This window comes from Leopardus geoffroyi, chromosome A3 (genome assembly GCF_018350155.1).
Source record: "Leopardus geoffroyi isolate Oge1 chromosome A3, O.geoffroyi_Oge1_pat1.0, whole genome shotgun sequence".
NCBI lineage: Eukaryota > Metazoa > Chordata > Mammalia > Carnivora > Felidae > Leopardus > Leopardus geoffroyi.
The window spans coordinates 74,048,426-74,064,732 of NC_059336.1; the positions used below are offsets into that span (position 1 = coordinate 74,048,426).

At 36.2% G+C, this 16,307-nt stretch overlaps 1 protein-coding gene and 1 pseudogene across 7 annotated transcripts in view; one reads left to right on the top strand and one right to left on the bottom strand.

The window, feature by feature from the left end:
* Nucleotides 1–16,307, bottom strand: part of CCDC88A (coiled-coil domain containing 88A) — a 142,980-nt gene that overhangs the window by 70,738 nt on the left and 55,935 nt on the right. For all 7 annotated transcript variants that reach the window (XM_045446092.1, XM_045446097.1, XM_045446096.1 and 4 more), the window contains exons 6-8: nt 15,458–15,541; nt 13,320–13,460; nt 5,350–5,522 (exon numbers count right to left, since the gene is read on the bottom strand). In XM_045446092.1, the coding sequence (XP_045302048.1) occupies nt 5,350–5,522; nt 13,320–13,460; nt 15,458–15,541 (398 nt within the window). The remainder of the gene's footprint in view (nt 1–5,349; nt 5,523–13,319; nt 13,461–15,457; nt 15,542–16,307) is intronic.
* On the top strand, nt 9,412–10,226 carry LOC123579748 (annotated as a pseudogene).

Sequence of the window (16,307 nt, forward strand, 5' to 3'; positions counted from 1 at the left end):
AATACTGTTTTTCAGTACAGTCAATTACCTCCTTAGTGATGAATCCAATGGATTATTTTTGGATCTTTTACAAGAAGTCAATACAATTAACTCAGTTCTTCTTGACACCCTCTCTCCTTTGGCTTCCACAACTTCACACTATAAGGTTCTCTACTCCTCTATATATTAATTCTCTGACCTTTTTGCTGATTTCATGTGGTGTGCCCATCTTTTGGCTAACAATTATCAAGCTCTTACTATCTGTGTCAGGCACATTTGTAAGCACTTTTCACATTGCCAAGCACTCAATCCTCACATAAGTCTCTAAAAAAAGTACCAATGATATCGGCTTAAATTTACTGGTCACTTTAGATATTTACCACACACAACAACACTACAGTAGGCACAATTATTATTTCTACTTAATGGGCTAGCAAACTGAGAGCCTTAGGTCAAGTTAAGTTGGCAATGGTCACTCAGTGAAGGAGTGTGTTGAGCCAGGATTCACACTCAGGCAGTATGCCTCCGAAATTCATTTTTTCAATGTGACATTCACCAAGAGTCAACCACTAGACTTAGATTAAAAAAAAAAAAAGTCAACTACTAGGCTAGCATCTCTTAATTAAAACATAAAACTGATGTTATTCTCCTATTCAAAAAAATCTTCCACTGATCCCCACTGTTTAAAGTCCAACCTTCTGAGTACTGCATACATGACCTTCCATGTAACTACACCTTCATTTTCAACTTAATTTCTTGTAATGCTTGTCCTTATAGCCTACTGAACTTGTTGCAGTTCCTTTTTAGAATACCCAATAAATGCCTAGGTTGAAATGTAATTATCTCTATGAAATCTTCTTGACACACCTCCCAATTCTCTTCCAAGTCAGAAATGACCAAAACTCCTATGGTTTCAACTGCAGGCTATACTGACTTCTAATACATTTCCAGGGGTTCACATTATTTCATCCATCCACTTAAAAGTTTATCTCACAACTCAATTTTAAAATGGGCAAAGGATCTGAAAAGACATTTCTCCAAAGAGGATATACAAATGTCCAACAGCACATGAAAAGATACTCTCAACATCTTTAGTCATCAGGGAAATGCAAGTCAAAACCACAATGAGGTATCCCTTCATACCCACTAGAATGCCTATAATCAAAAAGGTATATAATAAGAAGTATTGGTGATGTTATGGAGAAACTGAAGCCCTCATACATTGCTGGTGGGAATGTAAAAATGTGTGCCAAATAATTTGACAGTTACTCAAAAGGTTAAACATAGAGCTACCATATGGCCCATCATTTCCATTCTTCAGTATATATCCAAGAAAACTGAAAACATATGCCCACATAAAAATGTTCACCATGAATATTCTTAGGAGCATTATTCATTAACAGTCAAAAAGTGGAAACATTCCAATTATCTATCGACTCATAAAGGGGTAACCAAAAGGTGGTATATCCATATAATGGATTATTATTGTAAAAAGGAATGACATAATGATACATGCTACAACATGGATGAACCTTGACAACATTATGCTAAGTGAAAGAGGCCAGACACAAAAGGCCATATCCATCTATATGGATGTCCAGAATGAGTAAATCCAGGGAAACACAAAATATATTAAAGGTTCCCAAGAGCCAAGGGCAAAGAGGAATAAGGAATGACTGCTAATGGGTATGGGGTTTCTTTGGGGTTGATGAAAGTATCTTAAAATTAGATACTATGTGATGGTTGCACAACTCTATGAATATACTAAAAACCACTGAATTACATTTTTAAAGGATGAATTTTCTGATACATAAATTACCTCAATAAAGCTGTTATTTAAAAAAGAGTTAATATTTCCCTGATGAGGAGTGACGTTGAGCATTTTTCATGTGCCTGTTGGCCATCTGGATGTCTTCTTTAGAGAAGTGTCTATTCATGTCTTCTGCCCATTTCTTCACTGGATCATTTGTTTTTCAGGTGTGGAGTTTGGTGAGTTCTTTATAGATTTTGGATACTAGCCCTTTGTCCGATATGTCATTTGCAAATATCTTTTCCCATTCTGTCAGTTGTCTTTTAGTTTTGTTGACTGTTTCCTTTGCAGTGCAGAAGCTTTTTATCTTCATGAGTTCCCAATAGTTCATTTTTGCTTTTAATTCCCTTGCCTTTGGGGATGTGTCAAGTATGAAATTGCTGCGGCTGAGGTCAGAGAGGCTTTTTCCTGCTTTCTCCTCTAGGGTTTTGGTGGTTTCCTGTCTCACATTCAGGTCCTTTACCCATTTTGAGATTATTTTTGTGAATGGTATAAGAAAGTGGTCTAGTTTCATTCTTCTGCATGTTGCTGTCCAGTTCTCCCAGCACCGTTTGTTAAAGAGACTGCCTTTTTTTCCATTGGATTTTCTTTCCCGCTTTGTCAAAGACTAGTTGGCCATACTTTTGTGGGTCCAATTCTGGAGTCACTCCTCATCAGGGAAATAAAAATCAAAACCACACTCAGATATCACCTCACGCCAGTCAGGGTGGCTAAAATGAACAAATCAGGAGACTATAGATGCTGGAGAGGATGTGGAGAAACGGGAACCCTCTTGCATTGTTGGTGGGAATGCAAACTGGTGCAGCCGCTCTGGAAAATAGTGTGGAGGTTCCTCAAAAAATTAAAAATAGATCTACCCTATGACCCAGCAATGCACTGCTAGGAACTTACCCAAGGAATACAGGAGTGCTGAGGCATAAGGGCACTTGTACCCCAATGTTTATAGCAGCACTCTCAACAATAGCCAAATTATAAAAAGAGCCTAAATGTCCATCAACTGATGAATGGATAACGAATTGTGGTTTATATATACAATGGAATACTACTTGGCAATGAGAAAGAATGAAATATGGCCTTTTGTAGCAACGTGGATGGAGCTGGAGAGTGTTATGCTAAATGAAATAAGTCATACAGAGAAAGACAGACACCATATGTTTTCACTCTTATGTGGATCCCAAGAAACTTAACAGAAGACCATGGGGGAGGGGAAGGGGGAAAAAAAGTTAGAGAGGGAGGGAGGCAAACCATAAGTGACTCTTAAAAAATGAGAATAAACTGAGGGTTGATGGGGGGTGGGAGGGAGGGGAAAGTGGGTGATGGTCATTGAGGAGGGCACCTACTGGGATGAGCACTGGGTGTTGTATGGAAACCAATTTGACAATAAATTTCATATTAAAAAAAATAAAGGTAGGTAACTATGGGAAAAAAAGAGTTATTAATTTGTATGAGAGAAAAACTTTGAAAATATGGGATCCATGGAAACAGAGAGAACTATTTTTTTGTTTGGTAGTTTCAGTACAATTTTATTTATAAATGCAAGCAGTGGGAGGGGGGTGGGCAGGTCTGGTGCACACACTGTAGTTTCTTGACTGCTACTCTAGTAGTGGGCCATATTCTCGACTTTGTTCAAATCTAACTTTCTGTAGTGTGATGATCTGACCAAATTTAGCTTGGAAGCTTAACTTCTTACAATGCAATCAATATACAATGGAGGATAATGCATAATAGTATCTATATTAATCATGGTCTGTAGCAAACATGTTTTTTGCTAGGCTGACACAGAGAGAATTATTAAAGGAAGTCTTTGATAGGGTATTAACTACTACATAAAAGTGAAATTTATAAGGAATTACTTCTTCCATCCAAATTGCAAATTATATTTTTTACTCTGTATGTTAATAAACCAAAAGCAATTATAGTATAATGTACCACCTGTAAGTAATGTTCTATTAGTTAATTTGCATGTTCTCATTACAATTATTTATTTCCATTAGGTAGAAAGCAACCTAAACTATTTTTATCCACCATGATTTCCATGCTTCATTACTTCAGTAAAGATCTATCCCAACAAAAAGACTTAGAACAAATGTTAATAAAAGATATCTGTGAAGGAACACATTTTCAAAGGACAAAAGATGGTATTTGATGAAATGCTAGTTATTGGGAATATCTGCTGTATCTGACACATTTACTTACTCATTAATAATATTCATTTACATTTTCCAGTCAGCACATGAGAAACCAAATTTTACCAATCTCTCTAAGTTGTTTAGAATTTTAATACACTCCATGGCCAAGTAAATTTCATTTAAAAATCAAATTCTAATATAGTGCAAAATGTTAAATGAATTCACAGCCATCATTGCAGTTCTAATTGCATGCTTTATCTAAAGACTAGAGAAGATTGTGCTAAATTATATGGAACGAACTAGTGTGCACTGTTTAGGCTATCCATTAACTGCCAGTCAAACTAATAACAGCAATCTCTTCTCTAATTTTCCTGGTGCAGCTGTTTATAGAATATCCTGGGCGTGTTCACTTCAATAGATACATAATAGCACAGACATCCACAATGAAAGCTGTAGTTTTTTTGTTTTCAAATTTTCCTAGAGACTGTATATTTTTTCTACCTTGCATATTCAATCACTTTCTTAAACTAACTGCTTTAAATAATCTGTAAATAAACTTAATTGTTATATTGTAGCTTTAAATTTTAAATCTATACTCTGAAGCCCAAATTCCAGGAAAACAAACCAAAAAAAAAAAAAAAAAAAAGACAGAAAAGAAAGAAAAGAAAAGAAAAGAGAAGAGAAGAAAAAAAGCCCCAAATATAAAAATCCTTTGTTCTTTTTACAGTACAAAATATCTCCAGCAGAGACTGGTTATGTCTTTACATGTGATTCACCAAGGAATGCTTATGTGAAATTTATACTGACTTTTCTCAAATTATCTTTAAAGCTAAATAAATGTAATTTCATCATCACTAACCAATATGAATATTTACCATATCTAAGCCTATGACTCAGGCATTTTAATTACTCAACACAGAATATAACACAAAATTATTTTTTGTAATACTGTACACCAACAATTCACTCTTTTATAACATTAATTTTAGAAGAGCTAAACTTAATGACCTGTAAAAGAGCTAAACTTATTGACCTTATTGCCTGACTGGCAACCAGTGGTTGCCAGTATTTTAGATTTCAAAGAATATAAAAATTAAAAAAATTAAGGAGACCTCCCCAAAGATTAAGGAGACCCAAATTTGCCAAGGAAGAACAATATTTTGTAAAAGAAAGATCATTTTAATATAAGAAAGATAAAAAGGACATAAATTCAGAATAAAGGACAACCTTTAAATTGTTAAGATTTAGGATTAGGAAAACTTTCTGCCAGTCTATTTATTTTTCTCATTTTAACAAATGGTAGTGAGAACTCTGACTGAGAGTCATGCTAGCAGCTGAAACAACTGATCTATATTCCATAAGATGAAAAACATTTTTAGGTCACCTTTGCAACCATGTAAATTCAATAAGCCTTGAAAATCAGCAACTTACAATTCCTGTCTAAGCCTTCTTATCTTTGCCTTAGCATCTGCCAGTTCCACTGACAGATGTTGTCGACTTTCTGTTCGCTTCATGCCTGGAGAACCACAGGGTGACTGTGCAGATGAAGAGGCATGGGGTAAAAAATGAAGACCATCCCGTTCTTCAGAGAGTTCTACGATAGTCTAAGGAAATATGAAAATAAACACAGAATCACTGTTAGTATTCTACATATCAGAGAACTAAACACACCAACACTATTCATTAAGTTTAAGTACTATACTGCAATACCAAAACAGTTCATTGGTCAAAAATATCTAACTTTGTGATATTTAGCTATCTTTTTAAAAAGTTTCACAGGGGCGCCCAGGTGGCTCAGTCAGTTAAGCGCCGACTTTGGCTCAGGTAATGATCTCCCAGTTCTTGAGTTCCAGCCCCATGTCGGGCTCTGTGCTGACAGCTCAGAGCCCGAAGCCTGCTTCGGATTCTGTGTCTCCCTCTCTCTCTGCTCCTTCCCCATTCGTGCTCTATCTTTCAAAAATAAATAAACATTAAAAAAAATTTTTTTTTAAAGTTTCACGCAACAGTTCATGGATTAGCTATTACTAGATAACACTAGAATAAGACTTAATACTTTTTTCCCTCCCTAATATTTTAATAAAGGAATCAAATGTGGTAAAATATACTAGATAGCAACTATTGGAAAGGTGTAAAAGACTTGTTGACAAAGGAAAGAAATTAATCCAAGCGCAATATGGCTAAAACCATGCTGTCCAATAAGGTAGCCAATAGCACAAATAGTTAACTACAAATTTAAAAAGTCAAAAATACAGTCCCTTAGTGACACTAGCCACATTTTAAGTATATAACATCCATATGGAGCTAGTGGTTACTGTATTAGCACAGAAATGCAATCTTGCCATTTTCACACAACATTGCTCTAGAATTGTAAACAGGGACCTCAGCGGGACCTAAGAGAACCTCTGAGGTTTAGTTCAATTGCTCTCTCTTTTTTAAAAATATTTATTTATTTATTATTTGAGAAAGCATGCACTCGCACGAGAGAGCAGAAAAGGGGCAGAAAGAGAGGGAGAGAGAGAGATTCCCAAGCAGGCTCTGCACTGTCAGCACAGGGCCTGAACGGGGGGCTCTGCGAGATCATGACCCAACCCAAAATCAAGAATCAGATGCTCAACCAAATGAACCACCCAGGCAACCCTAGTTTAATCTCTTAATTCTGCAGTAACATAACTGAGGCACAGAGATTGATTTGTCCATGATCACAAAACTAATAGCAATGCCAAGACTCCAGGGCCAGCCTCTTGACTTCATATCCTTTCTATGTTCTCTTTCTTAAGACTAGTTCTAATCTGCATCCCATCTCAATGCTTCCTTTATTCCTTTCTCTAGAGTCTCTCCAAGGGACATAAATCTCATTCTACTTTCCCTAAACCTGAACTTTAAGGGCTACCTAACCTACATTTACCTGACTCAATAATTTTCCTCCAATTTTCCTTTTACTGAAAAATTCTTATTCTAAACCAATTACTCAGCTTTTCTTTCAAACTTCTCGGGCAAACAGAAATTGTCTTTGTTAGTAATGTCAACTGTCTTACTCCAGGCAGAATAGGAGTACCTACCTTGGGACAATGAAATCACCATTTTTGCTTTCTTATCACCAAGTCTTCTAACGCCCTCACTGAATCATTACTTTTATCCTTCTTTTTTCTTCTTCTTTTTCTTTTTTTAAAAACCACCCATCAGAATTCATTTCTTTATCCTTGGGATCTATTTCAGCACCTGAATCAAGGCCTTTTCAACTATTGCTTTCACAGATTCCAGTATGCCTATTGGTAAACTATAGAATGTGACTTCTCATCAGTTCCTTTTCTCTTTACAACTCCACATCTGCTCTCTATTCAATATATTCAGATTTTTCCAATGAAGGAACCATTCCTCTCTTGTGCCATGCCTCCTTTACTACCATTACTCCCTTGGCACCTATACATATGCCTGAACCTTTAACCACTCAACTCCTCCTTTCTGCCCAGATTTTCCTGGCTACTCTATAGAGTTCCTACTCAGAATGAAACTACAAATAAGCCCTTAAATGTCATCCTTACTTTCTAATTTAACACTACCATGCCATTCTCTAACTATAGCCCACTCTCTGGGGAAAAAGAAATGGGAATGAATATTTATTGAACTCCTAGATAGAGGATTTTCCAACAAGATTTCATCCAATACTATAACTTGCAATAGAGGCATTATGTCTATTTTAAGACATAAGGAAACCGTTCTTAGGTATTTACTCACAGGATACAAAAATGCTAATTCAAAGGGATATATGCACCCCAGTGTTTACAGCAACATTATCTACAATACCCAAACTATGGAAACAGCCCAAATGTCTGACTGATGAATGGCTAATGTTGTGGTATGTGTATACACACACACACACACACACACACACACACACACACACACTGAATATTCAGCCATCCAAAAGAGTGGAATCTTGCCATTGGCAACGATGTAGATGGAGTTAGAGAGTATTACACTAAGCGAAGTTAAGTCAGAGAAAGACAAATACCATATGATTTTACTCATATGTGGAGTTTACGAAACAAGACAAATGAGCAAAGAGGAAAAAGAAGAGAAAGAGGCAAACCAAAAAACATTCTTAACTGTAGAGAATCAACTGACGGTTACCAGACAGGTGTGTGTATGGGGGCGGGGGGGAGCGAAGATGGGTGAAATAGGTGATGGGGATTAAGGAGTGCACTTCTTGTGATGGGCACAAGGTGTTGTGTGGAAGTGTTGAATTACTATACTGTACACCTGAAACTCCTATAACACTATATCAACTAATTTTTTAAATACTTAAAAATTTTAAAAACTCAATTATTTTTTAAAAAGTTTTTAATGTTTATTTATTTTTGAGAGAGAGAGAGAGAGAGCAAGCACATGAGCAGGGGAAGGGCAGAGAGAGAGGGGGATACAGAATCCAAAGTGGGCTCCAGGCTCTGAGGTGTCAGCACAGAACCTGACGCGGGGCTCAAACTCACAAACCCTGAGATCATGACCTTAGCCAAAGTTGGATGCCTAACTGACTGAGACACCCAGGTGCCCCCAAAACTCAATTATTTTATTAAAATAACTTCCCTATTAGATTGTAACGATCTTTGATCCTTTTTTGAAAGTTTGTCAATTTGTTGCTCCCAAGCACTCTTAGCACAGGATCTTGCAAACAGCAGATATTTATTAATATACATCCAAGTATGAACATAAAAAGATGTATCAAAGCAAAGAAAAAATTCAGAAGATTTAATAATTCTTACAGAACTCCCAATTGAAGAAAAGAATCAGAGATGTGCTAGCACATTCATGGACTTCAGCAAAGGTTTTATACAACATGAAAACAGGCATTGGAGTTAGACTCAGCAAATTACTTAATTTCTCTGAGCTCAAGTATCTTCAATCTATTAAAATGAGGTTATTATACTGACTTACAAAGACAGCATATTAAAACGTAACACAAAGCTTGGCATAAAATAAACAGTGACAATAAAGACATCTTAAATTCATTAAAATCTCCTATTTGGTTTTTAGTAAAAGAAGAGGATTTAAGAAATACATGTTACAAGGAATTAAGAATAAGAAAGTTGAGGGGCGCCTGGGTGGCTCAGTCAGTTAAGCGTCGCACTTTGGCTCAGATCATGATCTCAGGGTTCACGAGTTTGAGCCCTGCGGTGGGCTCTGTGCTGACAGCTCAGAGCCTGGAGCCTGTTTCAGATTCTGTTTCTCCCTCTCTCTCTGCCCCTCCCCCACTCACAATCTGTCTCTCTCTCTCTCTCTCTCTCTCTCAAAAACAAACATTAAGAAAAATTTTAACCAGAAAAAAGTGAAAAGTAATTAAAAACAGAGTGATACATTCTATACACTATACATTCTAGTAAAATAATTACAACAAAAGATGAATCAAAACAGAAAAAAAAAAAAAAAAGCTCTGTTTTGACAAGGAAGGGCATCCTGTGAGCAGCCTGAAGCTTCTTAATACTGACTGAAAGGTAATGTCCTACTTTTGCCAGGCCACCAAATGGAGGGTATTTAAGTGCATAAATGGTGCCTGCTTTAACTCCTGGGATACTACCGCTTACCAGGATATACATGTATGGGCAAAAAGGCCTGGAGCAGGCAAGTAGCCTCCTTTGTGGCTATGGAACCTTCTAGAATTAAGTGGCCAAGTGTGAAGGAATGTATTGCTTAACTTAATAAGCTGACAGTCTGGGTTCCACAGAGACCCTCCCAAGGGAAGATATAAAGCAGAAACAATTCTAATTGATGTTATTCTAAAAGGTGTCTCCCCCCGCCCCAACTCAAATTTTCTAGTAGGTCACAAGAGCCAGTAGTCTATGACAGAGCTAAGGACATTAGCATATTTCAAGTTAAAGTCAGACAAAAAGGTAAACTCAACACAATAGAAAACACTTACATGATATGTTCCAGCAGCAGCAGTAAGAGCCACCTGTGAGTTCTCCTGCATCAGTGGCTATGAGCTACAGGGTAGCCCTGCATGATTCTACCAATCCAACCTGGCCTGAACTGGCACAGAGCCCACCTGTGTAGCTATGAATGTCAATGTTGGTGTCAGAATAGCAGTTTTATGACTTCTATACCAGTTTTATGAGAAAAGGATCACTGTGTCCACATCCATAGTTCTCTTCTACTGGCTGCAAATGGGAATGCTTCAGCAAGCACAGTGTGGCCTGGATCTTTGACACATCACCGCAGTGGACCTGGTAGACACGTTCCTGGCCCTCATCAGCAGGATAGGAGCAAAGATTATGTCTGCAGCATTAGCTCTGCAGTTCAGGCTATTGCTGCAAATCCTACTCTATTCTTTAAATTTTTTTTTTTTAACATTTATTTTTGAGACAGAGAGAGACAGAGCATGAACAGGGGAGGAGCAGAGAGAGAGGGAGACACAGAATCTGAAACAGGCTCCAGGCTCTGAGCTGTCAGCACAGAGCCCGATGCGGGGCTCAAACTCACAGACTGCGAGATCATGACCTGAGCCGAAGTTGGACGCTTAACTGACCAAGCCACCCAGGCGCCCTCCTACTCTATTCTTTTAGCATGGTGCTTGTGGATAAGCATAGTGTGGACAAGGAGCACTAGTGACGCCTATGGCCCTCTTCAACCCGGGTGACACCTTCCCCTTACAAGGAGATGGGTCTGCAAGCTGAAAAGAGGCAGACCTATGTGTAACACGTGCTGTGATGGTTCTTCTCTTGGAAGTTCCATTCTTCTTTCTACATAGTGCAATGCACATGGAAGGGCCTTGAAAATATCCTTATGTACAGATTTTTATTTGTAATTTTGAAAGTCTAATTTTATTATAGCTTTCTGTGCACTTAAAAATGAGCATGATGCATTTTGTACTCTGAAGTGTTCCAAAAAATGTTATGAATATGATACTTACTCCTTCTTTCTTTCTTCTAGCATGCCTGGTAAGTTTTGTAGAGAAGTTACAAACCACAACCATACATATGCTTTCAATGTGTTTATTCAGTGTGACACCAAACTTTCTCTGTTTTTTTTACATAAAATTTTTATATAAAATAAAATATTTTTATGGGGTGCCTGGGTGGCTCAGTTGGTTAAGTGTCTGACTTCAGCTCAGGTCATGACCTCACAGTTCACAAGTTTGAGTCCTGCATCAGGCTCTGTGCTGACAGCTGAGAGCCTGGAGCCTGCTTTGGATTCTATGTCTCCCTCTCTCTCTGCCTCTTCCCTGCTTGCACTCTGTGTGTCTCTCAAAAATAAAAAACAAAATATTAAAAAAATTTAAAATTTTTTTTTTCAACATTTATTTATTTTTGGGACAGAGAGAGACAGAGCATGAACGGGGGAGGGGCAGAGAGAGAGGGAGACACAGAATCGGAAACAGGCTCCAGGCTCTGAGCCATCAGCCCAGAGCCCAACGCGGGGCTCGAACTCACGGACCGTGAGATCGTGACCTGGCTGAAGTCGGACGCTTAACCGACTGCGCCACCCAGGCGCCCCTAAAAAAATTTTAAAATAAGTAAATAAATAAATACTTTAGAGGGAAAAATATATTAAAATATTTTGGAGGAGAAAACAGAAGAGCTAAAGGGAAAATCTAAATAAGAACTTGTTTCAATCTAGTTGAATAATACAAAGTTATTACATTTATGTATTATTGTATTACACTTAATATTTTTCACAATTATTATTTTTTAAAAATGTTTATTTATTATGAGAGAGCAAGAAAGTGCAAATGTGAGTTGGGGAAGGGCAGAGACAGAGGGAGAGAGAGAATTCTAAGTAGGCTCCATGCTGTCAGTGCAGAGTCCAACACAGGGCTCAAACTCACAAACCATGAGATTAATGACCTAAGCCAAAATCAAGAGTTGGACGCTTAACTGACTGAACTGCCCAGATGCCCCACAATTATTTTTAATGATCTTTTCTAATTAGTCCACTGGTGGCCCAAACTGAAAAACTTTGCCCTAGAGAACGGGGTTTAAACCAGCTAGCAACTTGTTTCCCAAATAGCTTGAGACAAGAGAACACGACCAATTTTCGCTTGTTAAAAAAACAAATTCAATGAAAATGCATAGTCAGGCATGATAGGATAATACATCAAACAATCACTATAGTGTTTCATATTCCTTAGTTTTGACATAGATCATATAATGACAAATATTTTGCTCACATTCTCCAAAATAATATCCTTCTTCACCCAATATTAATAACTTCACAGAGTGAGATCAAATAATTCATACATGCCCTCAGAGTCAGAGGACACCTTTTTCAAAATACAAATAGAAGAAATAAAAATGGAAGAATGTTTCAGAAAAAGAATAAAGCAGTAGAAAGATGTTAATATAAAAAGAAGATAAAGCACATGGGTCAAAACTCAGACTGAAAATAAAATAATCTTAGTATTTCAGGATAAGCTTGGTGTATACTAGGGACATTTTTCAATTCTCTCTTCTTTTGACCTGTCTTAGATTTTTTTTTAAAAAAATGTAGTTGTCACTCCAAAATATTTCTTTATTTCCTCTATTTTCTTCTCTTGTAATGCCTGGAAAAAACCTGAAAATTCCCAACTATACTAACATGAAAGTTTTGTTCAGAAAAAAAAAAAAAACCTTTAGGAATTTCTTTTTTCATTAGTCTTTCAACAAGTCTTTCATTAGTCCAAAGAGTAATCAAATTCTCTATAAATAAGTTCAAAACTGTCTCTCCCATGTAAATGGAACAATTGATCAAAGCTATACATTCTTCTGAATGGCAGAGTACTTTGGTCTGCTATTAACAAAATATTACTCACCATCACATGCACTGAAGTCTAGACTCCTATAAAATTAGCTGTTTTCAGAGAGTGCAGGCAAAAATCCTGGTGCAATTTTACTCTTTTAAAAAAGCCAAGTACTCTTACAGGAGCCTGTAATAATTCTTTTTTAAAATCACACCTCATTTACTGACTACAAAATTTGAGACCTTTTGTGAGGTTTTATTTAGAACACCTGTTATTCTCCATTTATTAACACTTATTTTTCCAACCTCAAAATGTGGCAATAAAAGTAAGAAATTAACCTTAAGCAAATTCTCATGCTTCGAGGCAATGATTTTTCCATTTGCATCAACAGTATTTTCAATTTCACACTATTGTACTGTTGCCAGAGCTATGGAGAGGACTTAAAAAAACACAAAGGAACAAAATCAGAATAATAATTTAAAAGAATGGAAAAAAGAATATCTAATTGCAATCTCTTTACTGGTGATTTGGGGCTCTTAAATATCCTTTTTTGTTCCTGTGTTGCAAAAAATAAAGACATAAAGTACTTTATTACCTGTCCCTAAGAAACAGAGTATCAATTTGAAAACCCTCTGAAATTGCCTTTTCTGGAAAGCAAACCTTCACAATATTCTGAAAGGAATTTACAAACCTCTGAATGTTCATCTCTTTCATCTATAAGTCTTTTTAGATGTAATGCCATATTTTTCAAGAGTGGCTCTATTTCCTCCTGAGACATATCAGTCACTTCCATCCATTGCAGATCAAACACATTTTCCTGATTATGAGTTACCTTTAGGAAAGAAATCAAAATCAGCAATTTTTCTAAATTTACTGCAATATTAGCTTAAATATCATACAGTCCATATCATAAAAATGAGAAGCAAATATGATGCCTAAAGAAGACCTGGTAAAAAGGCTAATACTAAGAATTACTTTTACTAAATATAATCTTTAAATAAAAAATTTATATTTGTTTTCCTGTCAGCTAAAAAGCAAAACATTTAATTCAGGCATTACTAGGGGAAGGTAATATTGACATGTTTGATAACTGCTTTAACAAAATCAAATGGATTTTTCTTTAGGTAAGACTAAATTGTGCTGGATTTAAAAGCAAAAGTTTTTTAATCTTGTAGGATATATGTCATTGCACTTTTATACTTGAAAAGCTTTTCTTTACAGATTCTGTAGATGACACTGTCCCAGAACCTTAGGAGAAAAGGGCTACCAACATAAAGATTTAAAAAAAAAATTTTTTTTTTTTAACGTTTATTTATTTTTGAGACAGAGAGAGACAGAGCATGAACGGGGGAGGGTCAGAGAGAGAGGGAGACACAGAATCTGAAACAGGCTCCAGGCTCTGAGCAGTCAGCACAGAGCCCGACGCGGGGCTCGAAATCACATACTGCGAGATCGTGACCTGAGCCGAAGTCGGACGCTTCACCGACTGAGCCACCCAGGCGCCCCAAGATTTTTAAAAAATGGAAAAGTTATATAAATGAAATGCTTATTTCTTGCTTTCCATTTCTCACTGTGATTCTGATATTCTGCTTTAACTTTCACAAGAAACCGCAAAAATAATAATAATTAAAAAAAACACTTTCAAGAATGATGGCAAATTTAGTAACTTGCAATACTTAGCATTTATTCAAAATAAAATACAAACTACAAAGCTAGCATACACAAACAAATAAATATAAGAGGAAACTTCCAAAAAAAAAAAAAAAAACAAAAACCCTGGTATCTTGTGGAGTACTAATATGCTTACTGTTGACAACGTTATTACTGACAAGAAGGCTGGGCTCTATGAATGCTAACAAAGAGAAAAGATGATATACAGAACACAGGTTATTCAAATAGAGAATTATTTTAAACACTACTAATTTTTAATATTTAAAAATTCTCTCTCGGGGCGCCTGGGTGGCGCAGTCGGTTGAGCGTCCGACTTCAGCCAGGTCACGATCTTGCAGTCCGTGAGTTCGAGCCCCGCGTCAGGCTCTGGGCTGATGGCTCAGAGCCTGGAGCCTGTTTCCGATTCTGTGTCTCCCTCTCTCTCTGCCCCTCCCCTGTTCATGCTCTGTCTCTCTCCGTCCCAAAAGTAAATAAACGTTGGAAAAAAAAAAATTTAAAAATTCTCTCTCTTATCTTAGTTCTCTAATCAACATGTAAAATTTAACATGATCTAGTTCTAAAAAGTCCTCTTAAGTACACAAGATTAAAAGCTCAAGACTAGATAGATGCAGAAATTAAAATCCATCTGTTAACTGTATCAATTACTTAATATTGCACAATATGTCCTAGATTTGAATTCTTATATAGATGTTAAAATGACTAATGTGTTATAATTCAAGTAACATCTTCAATAAAAATTATACTGTGTCCATTCATTCAAAAGAAAATCACTGGAATGACTTAGTACTCGGGTTATCATCTTACTTCACATTAGTTTTGAATTACAGGCAGTGATCCATTTTCTGCTGCTTCTATTTACTATGTACTGTTCATTCTGTGCTGTCTAACAAAGACATACACTTCATTCCTCAGACACTTTCTACCTAATGTCCCTATGGATAAAGGCAACAGTACATTGTAGTTAGTTAGCACTGTGCCATGAGGATTCATTTAAGAAACTATCTCTAAAGAGAAGACACTTTGTCTAATAGCAGAGTTCATCTAAATCTGACTTTGATTTGTTCTTGCTCATCATAGGACTTCAAGTCTTTGGGGACATATAAACACACCACAAGCTTTATAAAAATTAGTATATAAAAACCGTATATAGGTTATTACCTCTTGAATATGTGCGGCAACTGCTGCTTTTGTATCAAAATCTAAACCTTGAATTCTTTCAATAAATTCTTCTTTTTTCTGACACTAAAAGAAATGAATAAAACAATCATTCACATTTTATGGGATATAGTCCTTAATATGTTGTAAATAACTAAAAACTCAATGGGCCAGAAAGTTTGGTTATGTTTTGAACACTACAATGAGGGTTTTGTTGGTTTTGCATTTAAATGGTCTAATATACTCACTTAACAAAAAGATAACAATTTAGAAATATTTATTTAAAAGCATGGCACTGAAAACCCATACTATTTTTATGCTGTAAAGTTCTAAAGCAGGAAACCATTACACAACCCATGTGAGGTCAGTACAATATTATTATGCTAACTTTACAAACAGAAAAGTAAAGAATCAAGAACTTGTTTCAGGGAGGATAAGTTACTTGCCAAAAAACACAGTGAGTCAGTGGCAGAATTCGGAATACAGCCAAAAAGCTCAGTCAGTCTTTGGCTATCATCAAACAAAACAGCCTTTCTTCTTGGAAAAAAAAAAACTGTAAGCAATTTTTACTTCAAGCTTACAATCCATTCTCACATCTTCATCCTATCAATCTTAATAAAAGAAACCTACTTTTGTGGCCCAGTTCAACATTTGTAAGGTAGTACAATAAATATTTGATTTGTTTCTACAATAACATAAAGTTACCAGGGACAAAATTTAAGAATATACATATATATATATATATATATATATATATATATATATATATATATGTGTGTGTGTGTGTGTGTGTGTGTGTGTGTATCAAGTGGAATAAATGCAGCAATTATTTATTGTGTAACTTTAAAAAAAT